We start from the raw sequence: 24,909 nt of genomic DNA on the forward strand, positions 1-24,909 counted from the left end.
AAGCGCCATATTGATCCGACTTCTCTGTCTCATGCAGTGCTCTTTGTTCATCCTTGTTTCTGTATGCAGAATAAACAATGAACAAAAGTCACTTCGACCCAGTGAACCGTTATTTGAAGTTGTTTACATTTTTGTATTTATTTTAAAGATTTAAAATGTTGAACCATGTTAAAGGACAAGGCAGAGATCTATTCAGGTATGAAACAATATCAAGGATTTTCCTGTCCTTGACATTCAACTATTTAAAGTCACCAGCCTTTTCCTCTGGCAAATGCAGCGCTGCACACAAATAACTCAGTGGAGCAGATTAGGTTAAGATTTGGCTTGACATCTCAGTGTGATACCTAACTGTAGTGAAAAGAAAATATTAAGTCAGAATTTGCAGCTGCAGTCTTTCTTTCATGGTGGGCCGAGAAAAAAATACAGCATTCAAAATCATTTCTGTTTACTAAAAACCATAGAACTTATCATGTCATGAGCAAATCTGAAGGATCCTGAAGTGGTTTGATGACTACTTTAGGAGTTAATTAGAAAATCACATAATTTATAATATGGAACTTGTATTGCCACATTGAGCACTAGTTAAATAAATGACAAAACAACCTTTACAATGGGTTTCTGTCGGGGGGAAAAAATAAGTAAAGGTGTTTTTTTGTATCTGCTAAATATGATCCAGTTATCCTAATGTTATTTAATTTAAGTATTGGTGCTTGTTGACAAGGGCTCTCTGTAGACAGGTTGATTTAAATTCAGTTCTGATTATAGACATGACAAGTCTAGTCTTTCTGTAATTGGTCAGTCTTCTGTGTCAATGTCCGCCCAGTTCGGCCTTAGCAACAGCTTACATAGAAAAGAATCTTGAATTATTTATTTAGCCGACAACAAAAACAGCCGTTTTATTATGTCATGCATATGTTAACATGCTATTCAGAATTCACAGCACATAAACGGCGACAGAATCTCATACCCGCCCTCTGACCTCCTGGAGGAATCATTAAGAGCAGCATAGTGAAAGAGATGATAAACACATCAATGTTCTCTTCATGCGTGCATTATCATCGCTAATGAGCACACGTAACGTCATCTTGTCACATTGTGCACAAACCAATTGTAGTGTTTGAAGTGTGCACAGAGTTCATTGTACGAGACCCTCTTCAGTTAATGTAGGCTTTTATTTCTGTGGGTAACTAAGAGTATCAGTGGATACCAGGTAGGAGGGAGGCTGGAAAATGGAATGAAAACTGTGTGAAGGCTCCGCAGAGTGAATTGGCCTTTCAAGAGCAGCTTTTGTGAACTATATTCCTGTTGATCCCATAAGAAATGTAAGAGTGTGTGTATGTGCATGTGTGTGTGTGAGAGCAAGCAAAAGAGTGTGTGTCTTCTGTGTGTCATCATAAGCTCATTATTTTTCTTCTCCCACAGATCTGCGACCTGTCATCACCTCTGCCAGTGAGTGTGTGTGTTTGTGTGTGTGTGTGTGTGTGTGTGTGTGTGTGTTTGTGTGTTTGGGCACAGCGGCACTTCTGTCACTGTGTGCTTCCCGAGCCCCTTCAGCCGCCACAACAAACACCCGGGGACCACAGGCTGTAGGATTAGGTGAGCTCAGGGCCACGTGCCTCTGGCTGCTTAACCTGGCTACCTTGCCACAAATTCAGGAAAATCTAAATGTTATCACCGTTCTGCCTCCCACCGCAGGATTCTAAGAACTTGTGAGGTTTGCACAATGACGTGAGAAGTTATGAGTATTTCCACTTGTCCAGAGTCATTAAGAGAAATGACTATGGGTGGTGGTGGTCTAATCATAGGAGCAATAAAACCTTTCAAGTCAATCAAGCAGGGTCTCGGTAGTATTTAACAGGATTGTTTCATAGAAGGGACTGAATATGAAAGTAGTTGTAGCCCTTTAACATCTGTGTTTCTTGATTATTCATCCTGTTAAGGAAATGAACATGACTTTAACCTCTGCCTGCTCAGATGAACTGCTACTTAGAGGAAGTGGAGGCCTGATTGATTTTCTTTCACATGTGAGTTAACTACATGCGGCTATCAATGCAGAAGATTAGCCGAACATGTGAATGCCTGTGTTATTGGATACAGTCACTCGGAAATATATTTTTAACACAACGTAGCACATGCAGAGCACACACAGCTTAATGTATGAACAAACTATCACATTATGTATACACTCCATTGACCTTTACAAAGATATATATATACAGCCAGTTTCCCTATTTATTCTCATGTGTTTGTATTTATAATACAACAATGTGTTTTCTATTCTCTAGAGGCCACAATCCATCACCATACATAAGATACAGTTACGCTGCTGCTCTGGCATGCAGCTGTTAACCTTAAGTGCGAGATATGTTGTGTGTCAGTCATGGATGTGTCATCCAAACATCCTTTATCTTCGGTAGCAACGTGCTAAGGTAAATTCTGCTCGTGTGGCGAATCCATCACTGTCATGTCCGTTGATAATATGCACCCTTCCGCCTGTGGGTCTAATGAAATAACCTGCTGGTCTAAACAAATCAGCGTCTCTGTCACTGTCACAGGGAGGTTTCATCTCTGAGCTGCTCACTGAGCAGAGCACATTTGGTTTTTGAAGGACTTATGGAAGGTGAAAAGCATAGGAGCAAATGTTAAACAAGAATATGCCTAATCATTTATATTTTCAGTTCTAACTGGAATATTAAGAAATTGAATGGTTTGACTTTTTGGCAAAAACACTTTTTCTTGAAGAGAGTATGATGAGAAGATACAAACCACTTTCTTTATAATAATGAATCTACAGCCAGGAAAAAGGTCATGCTCTTTTCAGAGTTATCAGAATCAACTTCTCTACGTCTATTTAGACAAAAAGCAAGGCAAATTAACGCAATTTTCAAATGCAAAATGTCTCTCTTTCTTTCTTTTTCTCTCATCTTTGTACGTTTATATTACCAGCAGGAGAAGAGCACAAAAGTTAAACTAATGAGGGTCCACCTTTGCCTCAGTAAAACACATTTCTTTTTTTTACAGTTAAATTACAATAAATTTAACTTTTTATAAGCTCTGGAATTGCTGGAAGAAAAATGTGTTGCCCTGGTAGCGGCGTCCTCTGTTGTTTTCATTGTTTTATGCTAAGCTTAACTAACTGCTCTCTAGCTGTAGTTTCATATTAACTATAGCCTTGGTATGGGAGTGATATGTCGAATATAAGAAAAATACGGAAAGCATATTACAAAAAATAATCTAACTTATTGCGTTAAACATAACCAACATTTTTACAAGGTAATTTCTATTATTGGGGATGTAAAACTTCCAAGATCAAATAACCTACTTGCTACATGTCTCCCTTGAAAAAGAGATCAATGATTTCATTGGGATTCACCTGGTTAAATAAAGGTTTGAAATGAAATGAAATAGGTTCTTATTTAAAAGGCCACCATGAGAACTGAAGTTACAGCCATGGTACAACCATCTATCTTTCTTCCCTGTCTCCTCTCAGAGTGAAGGATGTGGTCGTCTGTTGCCCTGCCGGCTCTGCTGCTGGTTCTGGGATCGACCTATAATGTATGGAGTCTGAATCCAGATGACCCCAATGTCTGCAGCCACTGGGAGAGGTAAGCTTCATCTGTATGTGATAACCACAATACATTGAATTTTAGATTTTGAAGGTGACTGCTGTATTTAAGCAGCACCAGGACTGAAATAGTTCATCCTGGAACCTTTTCAATGTCCTTCCTACAAACGATGTTAACTAAAGTTTCAGATCTATTCTTAAAGTCCATACAGCATTATCGATCTCACACAGCTCATGTCGCTAGGCTCTGAGAGATGGGAGGAGTTGCAGCTCAAATGAAATACGCAGGGAAATTGATCAGTGTACTCTCATCCCAATCAATCACAACAACGATGGAGCCTGAATAATTATTAGTTGTGGCGGGCAGTGTCACTTATGAGAAATAAGCGGGAATAATTTCTGCTCTCGATGCAAAGGGGAGGAAAGAGAGGTGTGAAGATATATTATCTGGATTATTGCGTGACCAAGGTGAGTGTACTTAGGGATTGTGGTTCCACCTTGTTGGCATCGAAAATGAATTCCCTAAGTGGGCTGTGTTCATGGCTTTGAGGTCCTCCAATATCCTGAGACTGTGACCGGCTGCATATATCACAAACATGAATCACCTAAAAGCTACTTTCAAGTCCTTTCTTTGCATATCAAAGTTATTGTATTACTTTCATTCGAACTATATCCACTGACAGGGCCTGCGTACTGTTTATGTATTGTTTTATTTTCCTCCAAAATTCTCCCAGGAGCATTAAAATCTATGTTCCAAGAAATATTTAATATGATTGCAGTGTTGCACTGACGGAAGAATTATCAGAGTGAAACATAAAAAGAACCAGTACAACAAATCCCCCAGAATTCGAGGTATAGAAGCAGTGTCAGCTAAATTGACTTCTAGTATGAATGTAAAGATGGGTTGTGAAGAAAAAAAGCTCCTTTGATCAATTATTATATTACCAGGCTTGTTAACATAGATGTAACACCAGAGATTTGCTGTTTCAGTTGGTCGAGGTTGAGCTAGCTTAATAATTTATTCAAGTGGTTTTTATCCCAGGGGTCGGACCCCCCTCCAAAGAAACAAATCTGAAGGGTTTCTAGAGGATTAAGGTTAAAGGAAAGAATACAAAACAAATTCTGTCTTTGTAATATTCTCTCAGCTTTGTTTTTTGTGGAGTATTCTTTTTTTTCTTGAGGCAAATTGTCTCTTTGGTTGAACTGCTTAAAAAAATAATAGACATCTGAAACACAACAAGGCAAACCACTGGGTACATGTTCTAACAATTTATTATATTTTCTAGCTTATAGTCTTAATTTTAAATTTTAAATCTAAATATGACAACTTATTTTGGAAATATAACTGCCAAATAAATGTAGAAGAGTAAAAAGCACAATTTCCATCGGATATGTAGTACTGAAAGAGTGGCATAACGTGACATTTTAATATACCATTTAAATTAGGTTACATTATCTCAAAATGACTCTTTACCACTGGTGTCTTTACATTCCTTTCTTTTAGCTACGCTGTGACTGTCCAAGAGTCCTACGCTCACCCGTTTGACCAAATCTACTACACCAGATGCACAGATATCCTCAACTGGTTTAAATGCACGAGGCACAGGTACGTTTGGAGGAGCAGAATTCGTCCCCATATTTGTTTCATGAGTGACTCGCCCTTTACTGTCAATGAAGGCCATAGTGAATGTCCTTGTTAATGCGTTAGTGCTCAGATCCTCGATGCCACTGGCTGTAATCATCTCATGTTTTAATGATTCCATTAAGGTTTAAAATGGGCATCTAACTAAACACAGACACACAGAAAGTACAGAGACACCTCTCAAGTACAGCATTTTTAAGTAGCAGCTACTTTATGCAAAATTAACATAGCTTTTAATCTTTTTTTGCCAATGACAATGGAAATGTATGCCAGGGCTTACTTTAAACTTCTATATGTTTTTCTGCCCTTCAGCGAGGGTCACTCTTTGCATCACGCAGCTGTCTCTGTGTGTCCGTTTTTCCAGGATAAGCTATAAGACGGCTTACCGGCGGGGAGTGAGGACCATGTATAGGCGCCGCTCGCAGTGTTGCCCGGGTTACTTTGAGAGCGGAGACCTGTGTGTTCGTGAGTATCCTTCGTTTTTTTCCTCAATGGTGTCAGTTTTATGTGTGCAAGACCTTTAGAGAACAGGAGTAAATAATATGATTTTTACTGTTGGCAAATAAAGCTAAAACGGCCCACCAGGACACAGTCGTCCCTCCACCTCTGTCCCCGCCACTCCTGTCTGATCCTCTTCATCACCACCACCCTCTCTGTTAGCATACCGCCATCCATGTGATGGTGATCCATGTTTTAGGTGGTTGGGAAGGATTTATTAGGAGGGCACAGCAGACTGCTCTCTGCTTTACTCTTCCACTATAAGTAATTTAATTGAAGTTGTATAACAATGACACAAATTTACGAGCCAGGACAGTTCTCGTTACAAACCCAGTAGGTAAAGCACCCGTCATAAAACCACAGTGCAATTGAATAACATAAAATAATCACAAGCTGTGAAAATTGGACTGAAGCTACAGTATGTGCTGTTAACAATCCTTCCCTGTGTTTTTTTTAGCTTCATTAATTGTCCTTCTATTTATATTCACACACATCAAACTGAATATTCTGCGTCTTGGCCAAATAAAGACAGAACATATAGCTTCTGAGGGTTACGTTTCTTGATATTCTCGCCTTACCTAATGTTTTATTCCCTTTTTTAAAATAAGATTGGAATCAAACTATAATATTTTTCTTAGATTTTTCACAACATGAGGGAGTTACTGATACAGGGACTGGTGTGGGTATGCTCTTTGACCACAGCTGAGCTTGTCCCTGTCTAGGCTTTACCAGCCTCGGGGCACCGGGAAGCCAGCCAGCACAGAATAAGAGCTGCGATGATTATCTGGAGGTCTTGAGGAGCGAGGCGCAGATTGATCAATAATGTATTCATTAACCATTTGACTGCCAATCGAGCTAGTTGGTCATTGACAGACTCTTCTGGGTGTTAACCAGGGGAATTTACAAACAGAGGAGGTGCCTCTCTCCAGTCTGGCCTTCCCGTCATATGAACAATAGTTTTTAAAAAAATATTATATGTCAGGCTGAGTGTTAAAACAGCGACTCTCCCCTTTGACCCTCTTTTAGTTGAAGTAGGGAAACTGTGTTGATAGGGGCCAAGAGGGCAGTTTGGCTTTCTGCTGCCTTTGCAAACTGTTCCTCCCCTTTTAATCCTAGCACTCTCACTAGCAGGATTAAGAGATTTGTACACCCCGAGCTGTTTTGCATGCAGTGTCAAAAGGAGGCATTGTAGAGTAAATCGACCCAAAATGAACTCAAGTTGTCTATTTATTTCAAGACACTTTGTTGTTTGCTGAATGTAAAATACCCCCTTCCCCTTGTGTATTGTTTACTGTAGCTTTCTTCATTCCATTTCATAAAAGGTCAGAAATGCTTAAAGAGTGTTTGACGTCTTAATCCTGCTTGTTTTTATTACCATATGGCACAGCATCAACACTTACATTAGCTCCAATTAGAGTTGGCTAAACAAATATGGGGCTGTGTAGACCTTGAATGAACCAAGATTAACACACAAAAGTAAAAACGCTTTTGACAGTAAATCAGCAACATTTTTTTTTTACGGACGCTTTTTTTAAGCATGTTGTTTAGAACATATTTTTATTTGAAGTCTAATTTTCTCAAGCTCTCCACGATAAGTTAAACTTTGATCGGTTTCTTGCTAATTAGTGCTTGAAGTTTTCTACTAGAGGTCTTTATTAATTCTGTGACCTTTGATCTGTCGTAAGTCATTACCTTAATCTGCAACTAGCCTATGTAGAGGATGAGAGGAACTCATTTCCCTCCTAATAAGCATGATTATTACAGTTGTGCATGAGGGGAACTCTCTAATGACAACAGCTCGTAATATCCTCAGAGGTTGAGAGGCTCTGAGGCTTATGAGTCCGTTTTTTTTTGCAGAGTATTTGGGTTGGATGACTTCTGCATGACTCTTGCCTGTGCAGTGGTGCAGAGTAATTCTAAAAATGGTTTTGGCGGCAGGCTTAATTTGGTCCTGAAAAAGTTTCAGGCGGCAATACACTAGCACATTTCACATTTGGGTTTTGATGATGGAGATGATGAGATTTTTCTCCAGAAAGGGATTCTGTGCCTTTGATTTCATTTTCTTTTTTGGCTTTGTTGCATTTTTTTTTAATGCTTCAAAGACACGGTTTTAAAATGAATCATCTCTGTGCTAGATTGAGGCATGGGGAGGAAGCTTTGGAGCGAGTTGTTTGATATGTTCTGTAGGCATATCTCCGAGATTGGTTTATCCATCAGCTTCTTCATAATGTTCCACATTTTGTTCACTTCATTTTCTGGTGTACAACAAAAATGACAAACACATAGAATTAGACTTTAAATGTCTTCTCTTTTTTTACTGCAGAAAACTCTCAAAAACTTGGAGAGAAACACACTTTGAGTAAAGCCTAAAAAGATATTAAATTTATAGACATTTGAAAAGATTGTAGTTTTAACTGGGCAAGAATATGAAAATGTATTAACACTGAATGAAAATCACCAATTAGCTCCATTGTTCCCTGTTCTGATAACACCTCTGCATAATGAGTTAGATTAGCCTTTTATCTAGATGAAAGACTCAATTTTCCAACAGATTCCTTAGACATGAGTTAAGCAGAGTGATTCATGAATTTCAATTAAAATGAAAGACCTACCTCCTCCTACTTTATTATGCCATCCCTTCAGAACACCGGTTCAGATCTCAGGAGAACGGTGCGCTTTATCCTTCTCCCATATTCAAAACTTCATTTCCATATTCCTTTTTTTTATTTATATAAAGGATGCGACACATTTGCATTTCCCTGTTCTCGCTGATCAGAATTTGCTGATTGAAAGTAAACGAAATCAAGTCCTCATGGTGACATTGAATTTGTCTTCTCTTCTCTTTGAATACTCTGCATACTGTGGACTCATTGATTACAGGTAGTCGATCTCACACCTTCGTCAGCACAAATGTTCAAGCTCTTTTCCATTTTCTTTCCGCTGGCTTACTATAATTAGACCGTTTTCTGCCAGAGTACTGATGCTCAGAAATTATCTTTCAATCTCTGGTTTACCGTGCACCGCCTTGGGAGCATTTCTGCGATTAGCATCGGCTCGTGGGTGTTTGGGATTCACTCGTCTTTCTCCTCTCCTGCAGCATCTCTCCCGCTGGCGGTGGATCCTAATCGATGACTGATTGAGTGATAATCTATAGTAGCACTGTTTAGGCCTGCATCCAGCTCTCTGCTGACCTCTCTGCCGGCAGGATGAGCGCTATGGTGTTGCACACAGATCTGCAAAGCACCCCAGGCCGTATTTCTTTTTCGTATAAAGCCCAACAGATTTTATCCTGCTGTACTTTTTAATTCTGACCATAAAACAAGAACAAATAACAAAATAAGTAGGACTTGAATGAAGTGTTCGGATTAGTGGATGTTCAGTTAAAGCGATGGTATGTCTGCTGCCCTTGGATAGTGTATCATCCCTTTTAGCAGTCCGCTAAAATCCCTGTTTTAGCGGACTGCTGATTCCCATCAGGCTGAGCTTCTCTCTTGTCATAGTGGCCACACTGTCTCATTTTTCAGATAAGAGCCTGCCTGTCGTAACCCCGCTGGCCAGATGACCTTGGATGCGACATATTTATTCATGCTAAGCGCTTTTTTGTGTGATTCTTCTCCTTCTTGGCTTCAGAGAAAAAAAATGGCACTGTGGCAAAGGAGAAAACTCTTTGTAGGACACTTTATTATCCAGCCGAACCGAATCTCCGACTCTTATGAAAACGCTCCCAGGAATACTAATGCAGACCCAATCAATCGGGTGCCGTGTTGCTCAATATGAATGATCAAGAAAACTGCACACTTAGTAAACACTGAGGTGCCTGGACCTGCTACATTAAAGCCTCACTATATGACAAAGCACTTGCTGATCAAATTAGAAGGGATTTACAGCTTGTTCGTTTATAGCTCAGCATACAGATAACAGCTCATTGTGCAAAGTAAAGCTATGGGATAAACAAAGATGTTAACCAAGGACTCAATCTCCCGAGAAATCATTTAGCTCATTGTCAAGTAGTGGGGATGAATGTTGAATATGAGTGCCATGGCTAAGATTTACTCCCCTGGCGGTATTAGGAGATATTGAGTGTTACATTTTATGGGCCATTTTCTTTCAGCTGTTATCTTGGTGGTTTTCATCATGCTGTTTATTGGTGTTTTAATGATGTTTTACACTCTGCTTATATGTGTGTATGTGCATTAGCTCAATTATAAATTAGACTAATGAGGAAACGTCTCTGTGTGTCTCAGCTCTGTGTACCGAGGAGTGTGTCCACGGTCGCTGCGTGTCTCCTGATACATGCCAGTGTGAGCCCGGATGGGGGGGACTGGACTGCTCTAGTGGTGAGTGCACTTTATTCCTAAACTAACCCGGTATCACAGCAAGACGTGAACATGTGACGATTTACCAAAACATCCAAATCCACCGAGCTGAGGATCTTGCCTATGTCTGTTTCCGGTATTGTTTATGACGGATGTATTTTGTTATACACACATTCCTTCACATTTTAATTTGAATTTACATTAAAGTATTTTGTCAGGCCTTCTAAAATGTTTTTAAATATAACTACGGTTCTAGTTGAAGAGTTTGTAAATTAACATGAACCCAAGCTGTTGCCTGGCAACGCAATCGCACAACGTCACGTCCGTGAATTCCACATCCACACGCATGGATTAACATCGATTTAATACATTAATGTAGCCTTTGTTTCTGCTAAAAGAGGTGTCGACCAGCTGGGGCAACAAGAAAATTGGCCAAATCGAGTGTGACTATTAAAAACTAAATTATTATTATTTTAATATTGACAATAACAACCGACCGTCGGGGTCAGGGCCGCCCCTCCCTACAGGCCAATCACGCAGGCTGCATGGGGCCCCGCCTTGCGCAGGGGGCCCCGCCCAGAGGGCCTCAGCTGCTGTGCGCAGTTCTCTGCGCACCCCCCGCTGACACACGAGAGTGAGAGGTGACAAGGGGAGCACATCTGTAACCCGACACCGTTGCAATGAATCGACTAATCACGGCTTTGATAGGGCCACTAGTGCAGGTGAAGAGATGTCGGTGAAAAGACAGTTTCAGTCCGGCGCAAGCAAGAGGGAAAAAAAACAAAACATGAAGAAACTAGAGCATCACTCGAAGGTGGGTTATTGTATGAGTCAAATGTACAACTTGCGAATGTTGTATAAGTCAAATTGCCAATTGCCATATTAAAACATCAGCTGCAATTCACGACATGAAGAAGGCAGTCTCTGCATAGCATATAGGCTAATGAAGATGCAGTTATTTCCAGCATTCTTTATTCAACATTCATTCTAGTATTGTATGCCTTTTTATCTGCTAATGTACAGGAGGAAGAGTGATAAACTGTCTGTCTAGTTGGCTTACATAACAGTTCAAGTTTACAGCCTAAAAAACATGGAGCATTGTTTCCCTTTTTATTCATTTTTATGTCAATTTGTACATTTCATGGTGATGCTCAGCCTCTCCCCTTAACTCCTAACAGTCATCATCATGTCAACCACAACACAGAGAAATACTGATAGAAATGTGTGTGTAGTTGTTGATACATTGCTGACAGAGGGAACGACATTTGAATACAGATTTAAGAAATATCAGTTTTTGAGCATGTCATAAGCATGTTTTGTCTTGACTATATTATAATATAGTATTTATATTATTGAATTGATTATTAATATTAGAAGTAGTTTATTTGCGTTATTTATATTTTAATCTTTTTGAGGCTAGTATTTGGCAGGAAATGCAGACGTATTCACCTGTAAACGCATACTGAACGACATACATGCACATTTACCATTTACCTCACTGTTGATAATAATAATAATAAATAGGAATTATATTTGCAAAGTAGCCTACTTTGTTTCCAAAACATTTTTTTCACTCCTGTCGGTTGGGGGGGGGGGCCCTGGCCAAGTTGGCCAGGGGCGGCCCTGGTCGGGGTAGAGCATTTGCTTGGCATTTCCGGGTTTTTCTCCACAGGTTGGGCCATGTTAACAATACCGTGTAACTGTCACTTTTGAAGGGACGAAATCGTGACATCTTCACGTCTCCCAGCATGGTAAATCGTCACATGTTCACGTCTTGCCGTGATACCGGGTTGTCCTAAACACACCATTACTCACTAAGACTCATTTTAATCTTGAATGGCTTTCCCAGCCAGTTATTTCTTAAAAATGTACTGTGAATCGTTCAGCTATTTTGCCTGGATGTACGTCTATCTCAAAGCTGCTCAGCTTTATATCCTCTCTTCTTTGCAAACACAGCCAACGGAACAGGTAAGTCACAATGAATTCATTTTCATTTGCTGGAAGTGGAAGTGATTTGCTTGATGAGTATAGCGGATGGATGGATGGATGGTTGCGGCCCCCATGTGTCTACCCAGCTCTCTGTTATGGTCTTAATCATGATTAGACTGGTGCCTATGACTTGTTCAGGGGAATGAGGAATCAATGCCAAGCTGGAGCAGACCATTATTGGCCTTTTTGTTTGCAGGGGTTTCCTCCCAGCTCCCAGAGCAGGTCTCCAGGAGAGATGGGAGGGAGGAGTTAGGCATATCCATCCTACAATTAGCTAAATGCTGAGCATCACTGAGGCCAGACAGGAGGGAACTATCTATTTACTCCTTTGTGATATTTATGTCTACAGAGATATAGTGCGTGTGAATACAGGAGGCTGTTATTCCCAGGTCAGGATTGAGATAGCCGTCAACACTTCTAACCTCAAATTATTAACTCCAGCTGTCTTCTCACAGTTGCATTGAACTGTTATTGCGTATATTGCATATTTAGAAATGAGTAATGGGAGCTAAAATCATATCAGTACTACAGTTATTGTATAGATCTATGAGTTTTCATTAGCAAAAGAGCCATTCCCTGATTAGCAACTGTGTGTAAATCAGCTGCTCTCGCTGCAGCGCCGGCCCATTGGCGGGGCATTCATGGGCATAAATGACAAGCCTGAGCTGTTTGCTGCTGCTCACTCCTGCAGACTGCTGAGAGTCCAACAGGGAGGATGTGAGGTTCAGGGCCCCCCAGGGACTCTTGTCCCACTCTTGGTTGGTTAGGAGTGCAGCCTTGTGTGCCTTTCAGCCTGCAGGTGCTGTGCTAATCCACCTTATTAAAACAGACTTGATGATTGAGACAGAGGCATTATTCATAACTTTTAGATTTCCATACCAGGCATGATTCCAGGCTTTTTCATTTACGAGCTTTCATCTGTAGAAATGAGGAATGCGTGCCAATTTTTAAATTAAATCTTTCCTCTTTTTTCCTACATGTAAATGGTTCAGGATATTTTTTTTTTTGTCTTTCACGGTAAATTTAACTTTCACTCAGCTCAGGTAGGTGAGGTGAGCTTTAGCAGTCTTGTGTGTGGATCTAGCATCATATCTAGCCTTATGTGGGCTGCAGAGCACATATTTACATCTATTCAGAATTCACAATCAATGCCACGGTTTATGTGCTGTTTGTTTTACTGCTATTATATTTGAGTTGAGGTATTGGTGTTAACATAAAAGCCAATTTCCAGAGTGTGAGGGCAGAATGAGGCGGGTCACGTGATGAAGGATGTGTGAATGTGATGAAAAGTGTGTCGCCTAGGCTTGGAGATGAAGAGCTGCCGTGGGATGCTGAGCGGCCTAAAGCTGAAGTGACAGCCTTTCAGCCAGTGATCTGGAGCCGCATCAAAGGCTTGGACCTCGTTTCTGGAGCAGCACCCACCAGAAAGCAGTTTTGTATTTGGGTCAGGTGGTGAAAATAAAGAGTCGGAGTGTTTGTGGCCAGAAGAGAGAAGGCGATAAGGTGGGAGAGATTCACTAAGTTGTGTTGAAGGCTGAAGAAAGATTTCACCTGTTTCTCCCGCTGGTGTCCACCTGCTGTAGCTAGAAAACATTCCATCCTCTCCCCCTGCCCGAGGCAAAAGCCCCACTGAGACCAGCCCTGCCCTGTGACCTGCCTGCAGTCCTGGGGTGTCTTACATTCATGTCAAGGACACAATGGTAGAAGTGGACCACAGATAAAACAGCATGTTTGCTGCTGGCTTTGTTTGAAAATGTGGTCTCGTTCTATATCTATCAAACGTTGATTTGGAGCATTCAGTGTTGAGGTTGTGTTTTCCCAAACGTGTGATGAATGATTCATTGTTGTTGGTTGTTAGTTGTTGTGATGCCTGTGTGTTGTGTTTGTGGAATGTGATTTTGAATATATTTCTCTGATCACATTGTCGGTTTTATTTTAGTTTTCATTAAAAAGCTCAGGACATTAAAGCAGTGTGGTGACATGCACCTGTTCATGTTTGTTCTGTCTGTTTTTGTTGTGCTTGCATTTTATGTTGCTTTGCCTTATTCTCTGTTTATATTGAAATGCAATGTTTGTTTTCTCTATGACACTGTGTATACCTTTTTGTTGGCATGGTGTTTCATCAAAAACAATATTGTTTTCAACCGGATTTTGAAAAATAAAACATTATCAACTTGAAAGAAAACAGACGTTTTTGCAAAGGCAATAAAGATGGCTGGAGCACTGTTATGGGTCTGAACAGTGTGTCTTCAGTCATTTTAGTCTACTGAAATGTAGTACTGGGTATCATCAAGTAGTTTTATTATTAGTTGTAGTTTTTAGTATACAGTATAATGCTGTAAAAAGACAAGACACAATATGAGATGAAATGGTGAATCAAATCTTTGCAGCATATGAGTTCTTGAATCAAACTATATATTTTTCTTTCAAAATCTAATGAGTTTCTTGGCTTTAAAAGTATACTTTCTTATTTTAAAGTCTATGTGAAATGACCCAGTCCCTTTGCCTGCTTCGTTGTGTACTTTTCAACCCTCGTGATTGAATCCCTCATGATGAGTCTGTCACACAGGGTCACTATACATATGCTGCAGTAATAACAGCTTTCAGATAAGTATGTACAAGGTATATTTAGCTATGACCGCCATTACTTGTAAAATATTAGGTGCAATGAAGCACTATCATTGATTTCATGTGCTTCAGTCAGATAATGATATGTTCCCAGTGCATAAATATGGAGCTTCAAGTGTTTCTCGTCTCTGCCTTCTTAGAGTTCGCTTTCCCTTGGAAATGTTCTCCCACTTGTGCAGATTAAAAAAATCAATGCAAGTATCTGAAAAGTCCAGGGAGTAGTTTAGCTTTGTTAAACATAAAGCATCCTTTGTGTTCTAAGAAGAAATCTATCATACTTAATGGTCAAATCTAATGTGGCCGGTCAGCCGTGGCCCATGAGGTAACATATTCCTCCTTAATGTATTCAAATGGGAAGGCAGCCACTGCTGCGGGTGCTATTCACATGGTTAATTGATGAATGTGGCCTATGAATTCTTGTTTATGGTATATTGCACCAGACAGGGTGGTACAGGCTTATTTTATGTTAATTGTCTTACTGAAACAGAAAGATTATTCATTATTATGGGTTTCAATCAGTGATTGGTTTTATTAGATATTGGGCTTATTGTTGAAGTAAGAATTTGGGCTGGTCTAGCAAAGATGGAAGATATTTCCTTTAGCTTTATTAATTGCAGATTACATTGCCCCAACCATAGAAGATGCAATATCAAAGAATAACAAGATCAAAAACCGTGCAAGTGAGCTTCCTCTTGGCTTGACAACCCCCTTGTGAGGACTCCCTCTGGCACCCGTCAACTGAATTTACACATTATTCTCAAAAGTGCATCTGATCCAGATGGTTCCTCTCCAATCTCACAGCAGCAGGACATTGACATGCATCGCTGTCAAAGACCAAGAGACTGTGAATAACACTGAACGGGACACAGATTTACTGTAGCTCCACACATCACTCCAAATGTCTCTATACTTTCTCACACGGCTTCTGTCTTCATTAATCTTACAGATAGAGATTTCAATATGTGTGTGAATGTTTGTGTGCCTTTTGAATGTGTATAAAGTATCACATCATTTTTCAAAGGGATGATAGCCCCATATCAACAAAAAAAACCTGAAAAGTGAGATTAGATCTCCACACCACCTCTTTTATAAAAAGAAGTCTAACTCAGTAGAATTCCTCAATATATAACCATGTAAAGATAGACATTTTGCGAGCACTATAAATATTCTAACTATCTTTTTGAAAGGTTTTCCTTGCCGCATGTAACAGTTGATGCCGTCTGCCTTCATTTTGATAGATCAAAGCGCCCGGGCCACTGCCATTCTCAAGGGGACACAACACCGACCAATCTATGGTGCCTCACGGGACACAGTTACGTGTGTGTGTGTGTGTGTGTGATATATATATATTACACAGTTGTAGTGATACTGTATACATTTGGAAGCATCTGTTCACAGAAACATGTTCTATCCCGAATTGGAGTCAGGCTTCATTTGTTTTCAGAAACAACCCTGTGTTGTCGCCCCCATCCCGACTGGTCTCATTGAAATGGAGGAGGCTGCATTATTTTTCAACCAGGGTTTCAGACAGTCTGAACATCCCCTTATGCATGACTAAATAAAATGGGTTGCACCACCACAAGAAATTCTTCGTACGTAGAGATTAGCTGCTATTAAACATTTATACCCGGTATCTGCGAGATGTTATTGTTACATAACCGACTGAACGAACTGGCAAGGACTTAAAGTCAATGCAATATGCTCATCTTAGCTGACTAACACTTGATCCAAATGCTGTTTAATGATGATAGTGTGACGATTTTAAACTGTATAAAAAAGAACATACATCTTAAAGGTCCCATGTCATGCTTTTCTGGTTATTACCATATACTTTATATATTACCCGTCCCCTTGTATGTGATGAAGGTTTTTATGCATGTAAATGGTCTGCAGAGTCACAAACCCTCAAAGTACACCCTGTAGTGAGTAAAACTCTAACACAGAAAGTGGAGCCTCGCAGATGGGGGTGCTGCTGCCCCTTAAGCCCCCTCCCCTTCCCGTGTCCATTCGCGATCTCTCGCTGTCTCGCAGACCCCACCCAGCAAGCAGGAAATGAACCGAGCTCACACTGTCCACTCCTCGCAGCAGCGAGCCCCGCAACGTCCCGCCAACACGGCACCCAGACCCCACGCAGCATTCTCATCTGTTTGTCATTACTGGTGTCATTTTCTGGTTGCTAACGCCATTGTAACACATAATCACTGATGTTCCGCTGTAACGGTGGTGGACTCATCAGAACAGAGTGGGCGAGCTGACCAATCGGAGCACAGTGGGCTCATAGGGAGGGGGGGGGCAGGACCTCCAACAAGCCGTGTAGGACAGAGAGTGAATACACATACTATACAGAGATGCTGTATGAGAAACCAATGTGAGTTTGGAAAATTGCACAATGTAAATCTATTCTAGTTGACCTCAACAATGGAATTATGATCAGTAGAAATGGCCATGACATGGGACCTTTAACATATTATGCTGAAGGATTAGTGAAAAAAATGTGGCAAGGTTAGCATAATCAGATATCTTCCAGTCATGATCACCCAACTCAACAAGGCATCTTTTTAAGTGAAATATATAATTTGACCCTTTTTAAAACTTTAAATAAAATGTGATACATTACAGTTACAGTTTTGACGTTCGTTAGTGTCCCCTAAAGCTTTATTGTATTGTAAACATTTCTGGACACCTTGAGAAAAATAGCCTACTGGAAATAAAACTAAATGAATTTGACGTGTCTTAATTGCATTAAAAAAACAAACATACAAAAACACAAGCTCTTAAATAGTCAGAGATATTACCTAACAATACATAATTTCCTTGAATTGACTATGATTATTTACTATGGACAGCATGTCTCCTTATTTCCCAGAAATGAAATAATGGTTGGATAGGTTTTGCTACCCGCGGCTGGTGTTTTCATCATGTTGCAATTCATGAAAATTAAGCAATGGTTCCAACTTACACAGTAGTGTACATGTTGAAGTGAAGTTCATAGAGAGGGTAATTCATGCAGACTGAGATATATACGTTAACTCAATATATACATATACATTCACATACTATGGTCTAATTACTTTAATTCAGGAGGAACTTTACATTTAAACCTTGTTTTAAATGTGTTATGTGCAGTTTCGACACTGATGATGGTCGTTGAATAGATCAGACTAAACTGTGTGGATGCTTCTGGCTCACACAGAAACTGTTTCAGGATGTGGCTCGGACAGCATGCCTCTCAGATCTTTACTCGCATGTCTTTTAGTGACTGACGTGACTTATGTGTGGTGTAATTCACCAGACTTCAGCTGACTGATGGTGAGTCAATCGAATGAATTGTGGCATACGCAATTTAGCTGACAGTCGCCTTAACTGCTAAAGACACACACACACACACACACACACACACACACACACACACTAAATATTAATAAAATATTCTCACTTAAAGCGACAACCAGAAACCTTTTAAGATGTTTTGCATTACTGTTATTCATCTACTGGTTTGACACACACACACACACACACACACACACACACACACACACACACACACACACACACACACACACACACACACACACACACACACACACACACATATAACATTTTCAGTACATGTAAGCCTCATTGGCTGTGTATGCAGATTGACTTTGCTCAGCTCTGAAGATTTTTTGTACCATCCCATTAAGCAGGATTTATTGTTCCCCAAGAGCTCACTGCTCCATTACCTTTGGGAGAATGCCTAAAATGTGTGTGTCAATGTGAGTGTGCTTTCTCTCCATGCATATACCTGAGCACAAAAAGCCAGTAGATATCATGGCGTGTCGTGTGATGGTTAGGATGATACGATCATTTTGAAGGAGCAGATACAGCATCCAGTCCCTCTGGTCATTATCACTGCGATGCTTATTAGTCACTAAGAGAGTGAAGGGCTCCTGAAACACTGCACGGCTCTGGGAGTCTGCATAGATGGCTTGATTTAATAAGGACATTAAAAGCCTTATCTCCTGTCCTTAAGAGAAGGTCAGTGTGTCTAAAATAGCTGAAATGCTATGATAACAGTTTAGAGCGATAAGATATCTCCTGAATACTAATGCTGAACAAAGCTGCTTGAAGCTCATTTCACAGTCTATAAGCACTTGATTTTGTGGTCCAATGCCGTGTTTATGAAGTTTGTTAGCAAAGATTAAATAGATTTGTATTGACCATTGATTTTGATGTCCTTTTCACAGTTCAGTGTGTGGTAGATATAATTCAAAACAACTGATTTAGACTGTCATGGTGCTAAAAAACGCTGCTCGGTTCAGTTTCATGAAGTCACTCCAGCAGCGCCAAACATTCATTTCAATGTCGCCATTTTGTTCTGTACTGAGCAGTGGAACTTAGCCTGTGACCCTTTTAAGCAAAGCAGTGCCTTCTTCTGATTAATGAGAGGTCTAAAGAGGTAAAACAACTCAAAACAACAAATACAGTTAACAATAGAAAGATTGGACAAATTCTTAATCTGTTTAGGAAAAAAAAACGTTTTCCCTTTGTCCAACCTTATTAATCAGAGCCTCTCGACCCCTTGGTTGCAAACCTGTTTGGGTTCTCAACCGCTGCATATTTCAAGTAATCCCGACAACTACTGACTTAGACTACAATCGTGCAAAGTCTCATACAGTATTTTATTTGCAAAATATTTGTTGTTGACACCGGTATCATCTCTGGGGACCTGAGGTTCATGATGATTTTGGTCAGAATAATAGCATGAGGTGTAACTCATCTCTTTGGTATCACCTGAGCCCTTTGGGAGTTGTGTTGCAGTGTCCTTGGTTTGCTTTGGGATTGGGAGCATATTAGCAGTCTTTCTCAGATCCTCTGGTGCACCTGCAATCTCCTGATGTTTAACCCTGGACTTCATTGGAGTGTTGCAGTGATTACAGGCCGTCCTGAGGGACATCGATTGTCCTGCTCCTCGCAGGCAAGCCCCACACAATGCTGACGAATGAACTCGTGGCCCTGCCAAGTCCAATTAACTGTCAGTGCCGCATCGACGAGCTCCTCCGTTTGTTGAGAGTGAAGAAAAACAAACTTTTAATCAAATTTGCCTGCAGGCCCTAGGGTATTTGGGGTTGTATTTTGCATTCTACTGTGTTCTGCCTCGCCTGCAGTCGGCCACTCTCTCAGAAGGTTATATTGCATGTTGTTTTTGTGAGATGGCAGAAGGCCTGCACCTTACTTTAATGGCAGCCCTATCTCTCCACTGTCTTTGACTGATGAATCATTCAGCGCCATCATCTTGACATTACACAACAACAACAAAACTAGAATGCTAGGTCAACTCATATAACATGTATTTGCCTGTACTGGCATTGTTTTATTTACAAGTTATTGTTTGGTCTGTAAAAAACAATAACCGTAAAGTGTATCTTTGTTGTGACTTTACAGCATGTCGTCATGTTTCCTGTGTGTTAGTGTCTGGAACGTTCCATAAGCATTTTTGACTAGTTGATTAGTACAAACTCAGGTTTCGATCTTGATGAAATGTTCTTTTGAAAGCATTAACATCCACTTATACCCTCTGCTAATTCTACCAAGGTCGAGATAAACAAATCTAGTTTCCTTTCTTCTGATTAGAGTAAAGCAGACATTAAAAGCCCAGAAATTCAATTAAATTGGTGGATTTTTCCACAGAGAAAAAAAGGGAAAAGGACAAAATGCGAGCACACTCTATCTCATAGCTAGGGCGTACTAAGTGGAACAAAGAGATTTAGCTTGGGATCTAAACATTGACAAAAGGGCATCTGGCTGATAAGGATCAAAGGAAATGTTTAGAGGAAATGTAATCATTACCAGACACAAGGAAGCATTCATAAGGATCCGATTGTGCAGAAAGTTCAAAATGTGTTGTAAGGCTGAGAGAAAAACAAAACAACAAGAAACAAGGTCACTGAAGTTGTCTTTTTGCACAAAGCAGCCGAGCATGTGTCGCCGGCTAGTGCAATGTTAAGTCTGAGGAGAAAAGCAGACCTATAGGAGTTCATCATGTCCTGTAGTGTGCACTTCATTAAGACCCTTCAATTGAATTTAGATGGATAAAAGACAGAAAATGCTGACACACTGTTTCAGGCACCCGCATCCTCAAAGTGATGAATCCCCCTTGAGAAATTAGATTTGCAAAAGAAACTTGACACGATGCGGTTCTCTCAGCCTCACACTTTACACTTTAGCTTGTATTATGATTCTGGGACTCACTTCCTTTGGAGGCCAAGGCTTACACTTGTATGAATGACAAAATTGCCCTCAGCTACTGAACAAAAAGAGGGTTCAGGTCCACGGATCGATATCACCGGTCCTTGACTCTGAAATAAGATTTTGGATGGAAATGTTCTTGTATCATCTGTCTGCCCTTTACCTAGACAACTTCACTTTAATCAAAAGTGACCAATGATTAAATCTATTCTTGGGCTGATTTTAAATACTTTAAACGTTGTTCCGTCAGTCATAGTAAACGTCATGTGGAGTGAGATTTAGGATTTATGCCCCATGCTGACAGGTGCTGGAACCTCCTGTTCATCCCAGATGGCTCGATTCATTTCTTAGATGGCTCTTTAATGTTTATATCTTCCTCCTTCCCTCTCTCACACTCTTTTTGTCACACACACACACACACGATATTCCCTAAGTCGCTGTTGTATTCTTTTCACTTTGACTTTGAGAATCGGGAAGAATAATTCATGGGCCTAGCGAGTTTCAGAGACTGAAAGAACAACAGTGCTTTCAGAGCCAGCAGTTCATTTGAGATGAACATTGGGATTTCCTTCTCATTCTTTTTTCCTTTCAAAGGGTCCATATTATCCTAGAGAGATGATGGTATAAAGGAAAAACAAAACATAATCTACAGTTTTTCTGTGTTAATCAAAGTCTAGAGATGTTTTCCTGTTTCTGTCCTTTCATATTGTACCAGCTCTGCCACCGCTCTTCACACCTAACATTATGCACTGCTGTGGTTTCCAAACTTCTCTTTTCAGATATTTGAATATTTCACAGGATCCAGTGCTAATTTAGTAGGCCATTAAACACACTGCTATGCCACATTGCATCCGTTTTTATATAAATATCAACCCAGAGGAGTAGATTTCTGGTATTTGTGGCTTCTTTTTGACAGTTTAAATCATGTAATATGCACAGTATTAAGGTATATGATTATAGATAAGAAGATGGAGGCCAGTAAACATGTTGTTACCTTTGCTCGTACAATATAACCTGTCTATAGGCATTACTGGTGGTCAGGCAGGTAGGAACCCCCTCAAAGATTTATTACTTCATAACAAGCATTTGCATAATGTGAGATCATTAAAAAGCAATTATCCTTGTGTTTCTGTGTTATTGGGATTCATTTGGGGGTTTTATAGGCACACTGATTGTTTGCGTTTAAGCTAAATCATGTTTTTGTTTACAGTAAGGAATCCATACACTGTGGCACACTAAACTGTTTGTTTGAGTAAACAGCTGACAGGCTCGGTTTGCTTACACTCCACAGAAGGAAATGGGCAAATGCATGCAAACAGTATATACTAACTTTCCCTTTGTACACGTTCACATTCCTCTTTGTCGATATGTTTTATTGCCCTTTGACTCCAATTTGATTTCTTTATTACTTATTGCATTGGTACAGCTTGAGGTCATTCAGATAATTAAATTGACAGGAACATGAAAAAGAAATAATTCATTTCAAATTGTTCTTTTTAATGACTGGTATGCTTGTAGATCAGTGAAAAAGAAAATCTGACATGAGTGAATATATAAATGAAGGAGTGATAAAGGTACATGAATAATTTACGTGTTATTTAATAAACAGTTTACATGTAAGTTAAGTTTTAGTTTGTTATTGTTATTTTGCAGAATAAATCTATGTTTTTCTCTTGTTTCTTTGCTCTTTCCCATCCTTGTGTTCTTTGAGAGGTATTATTGCAAAGTTTACAGTTGACTCCTTCACAGAGAACAGCGGCTTTGCTGTTAAACTTGGATTATCATCAATCCTCTCCTGCAGCACAACCGCTATTGACTGTTTTTAAAGTATCCTGCGAAGACTTGTATTATTGCCAGAAAATGCCAAAATATATCTAAATCGACTCGTTCTATCTGCAGTTGCAATGTGAGTTTTGAAAGCACTGCATTACAGCAATCAACACCACACGAGACAAATTGTAAAAATATGTGTTTGCAAAACACTCGGCATTCTCGTAGTTAGCTGTGAAATGAATAATTCTGTAATTCTTTTGGCACTTGAAAGACATGTAGCTAACCAATGCTCAAGTACATTTTCAGAACAGATGGTCATGCATATCGGATTGGCAACAACAACCAAATGTTTTTTCTGTGTTAAGGAAGTTTTAATAGCTGTTCACATATCAACTACTTTAATGCAACACATTATGATTCTATCAAATGGTAAAGAGAGAATCACTAAAAATGTTTTTGTGAATATGCTATTTTACGCTCTGGGCTTTACAAACTATCTACATTTAACTATTTAGTGTGTTTTGTGCATTTTTATTTTTATTGCAGCAGAAAAATGTTAATTCTATCACATAAAACAGTATGTGCATACAATTTTGTAACAAATCTAAATGAACAAAATGGTTATACTCTACTTTGTATTCCTCAACCCTTTCCAATTCTTACCCCATCCCTTTGTCCCTCAGTCTTAAAACCAAACATTTAGCAACACTCTCATATGTATTTCCTGGCTTATTTCAACATGCTTTGTCCTCTTTAAATGCATAGCTGACAGAGAGGATATTATCATTACACAAATCAATACTCTCACAAACAGCTAACCGCTCTGCATACAGACCAGTGTAGCAAAAAGGCAATCTTTTCCCATTTTAATCAGAAAAAGAATATTCACAGATGATCAAAGCGTTGTTTTGCATTTTACTCTGCCAATTGGTGACCAAAAATGGATCCTCAACCTATTTTGGGTCACAATCCTAATTTAGGTAAATACTGGTTTTAAGAAATACAAACAAGGCAGAGCGTTATTCTCTATAGCAGATTTATAATATGTGTAGTCTGGAGCTGTTGAATAAGTTGTGACTGTGTGAGACCAGGCTGGGCCGGACAGCTGTAGGCTGCAGATGTCCGTAGTATTAGAAGCTGCACTGGATGGTGAAATGTGTGCTTTTATATCCTGCTATTTTCAGTGCAGAAGCCTGGCATGTATAGATAATCGATGTCATGTGGATGTTAAAACAGACTGGTTTAAAAAATCTCTTTCAAGCTCGTACCCTACAATAGCGGTTCCTACATTCACCAGGGTGGTCTGTTATGTCTGAGGAAAAACCAACTTAGGCTTCATGAAACTCATTATACATTAATATTCACAATAAACCATATTCTCTTAATGGGCTGTGATGAATATTCTGCATTTCTGCTACTGGATAACCACAGAAGTCATTCTATGCACAGAGGTGCACTGATGATTAGCATGTGCACATATTTAACATCCAAAGCTTTCTTAAACGTTTCACTTACTAACCCACGTATGCAAATCACGACAGTCATAATTCTCTAATTGCAATACCTGAGGCACAACAATGGCCCCTCACTCTGCAGCCTCGCGCTCTAAATGAAAGAAAGTGCAGGTGAAAGATCACACTGTGATGTTTCTATAAACCACCAGAGGCTGGGAAATGAAGGATTGAAGTGTTTCAAAAGCCGTTTCATCTTGACTTTATGTTTAAGTTAATTTTCTGTGACTTCAAGAAATGTCTTAATCCGTTTTTATAATCTGCTCACAATTTTTTTTTTATCAAAAGAACACTTAACACTTACTTTAAAGTTTTGTTTTGTTTTTAAAACATCAACTCTGGCTTTTTCAGGATGAAGGGATGTACTTTAGTAAAAAAAGTGGATCCCAAAATTGAAAAAGTAGTTATCCCACAAATTCCTGCATCCCACTTTTACATGAATAAAAACACAGAAATCTTTACCCAAATCATTTTTGGGTCATACAGTAGTTATTGATGCATTTTCTGTTTAAGTGGACCAAGAACACATTTGAACTACTGTTTGTTAGTTTTATCTATCCATATCCATTTCTTATTGATATGTCTTTTAAGGTACAATTTCATCTTAATTGGCATCTAAAAAAGATTGATATAAATATTAAAGTACAATGTTTGCCTCTGAAATAAAGAGTATAGAGTAGCATTACATTTAAATCTCAAAGTTTCTAAAAATGGTTTGTCAATGGAGTATTTAAGAAAATGCGCTTAGTTACTTCCTGT

The 24,909-nt window shown here is 39.5% G+C and overlaps 1 protein-coding gene across 6 annotated transcripts in view; it reads left to right on the forward strand.

Annotated features, from left to right (window-relative positions):
- Nucleotides 1-24,909, forward strand: part of megf11 (multiple EGF-like-domains 11) — a 71,428-nt gene that overhangs the window by 12,511 nt on the left and 34,008 nt on the right. For 3 of the 6 annotated variants that reach the window (XM_079681473.1, XM_079681470.1, XM_079681471.1), the window contains exons 2-6: nucleotides 1,423-1,596; nucleotides 3,491-3,605; nucleotides 5,070-5,171; nucleotides 5,572-5,672; nucleotides 9,950-10,042. In XM_079681473.1, the coding sequence (XP_079537599.1) occupies nucleotides 3,499-3,605; nucleotides 5,070-5,171; nucleotides 5,572-5,672; nucleotides 9,950-10,042 (403 nt within the window). In that variant the 5' untranslated portion in view covers nucleotides 1,423-1,596; nucleotides 3,491-3,498. Of the gene's footprint in view, nucleotides 1-1,422; nucleotides 1,597-3,490; nucleotides 3,606-5,069; nucleotides 5,172-5,519; nucleotides 5,673-9,949; nucleotides 10,043-24,909 lie in introns of those variants that run through there. The other 3 variants (XM_079681468.1, XM_079681469.1, XM_079681472.1) reach the window with 3 other exon arrangements.

Source organism: Notothenia rossii, assembly GCF_949606895.1.
Source record: "Notothenia rossii genome assembly, chromosome: 5".
Lineage (NCBI taxonomy): Eukaryota > Metazoa > Chordata > Actinopteri > Perciformes > Nototheniidae > Notothenia > Notothenia rossii.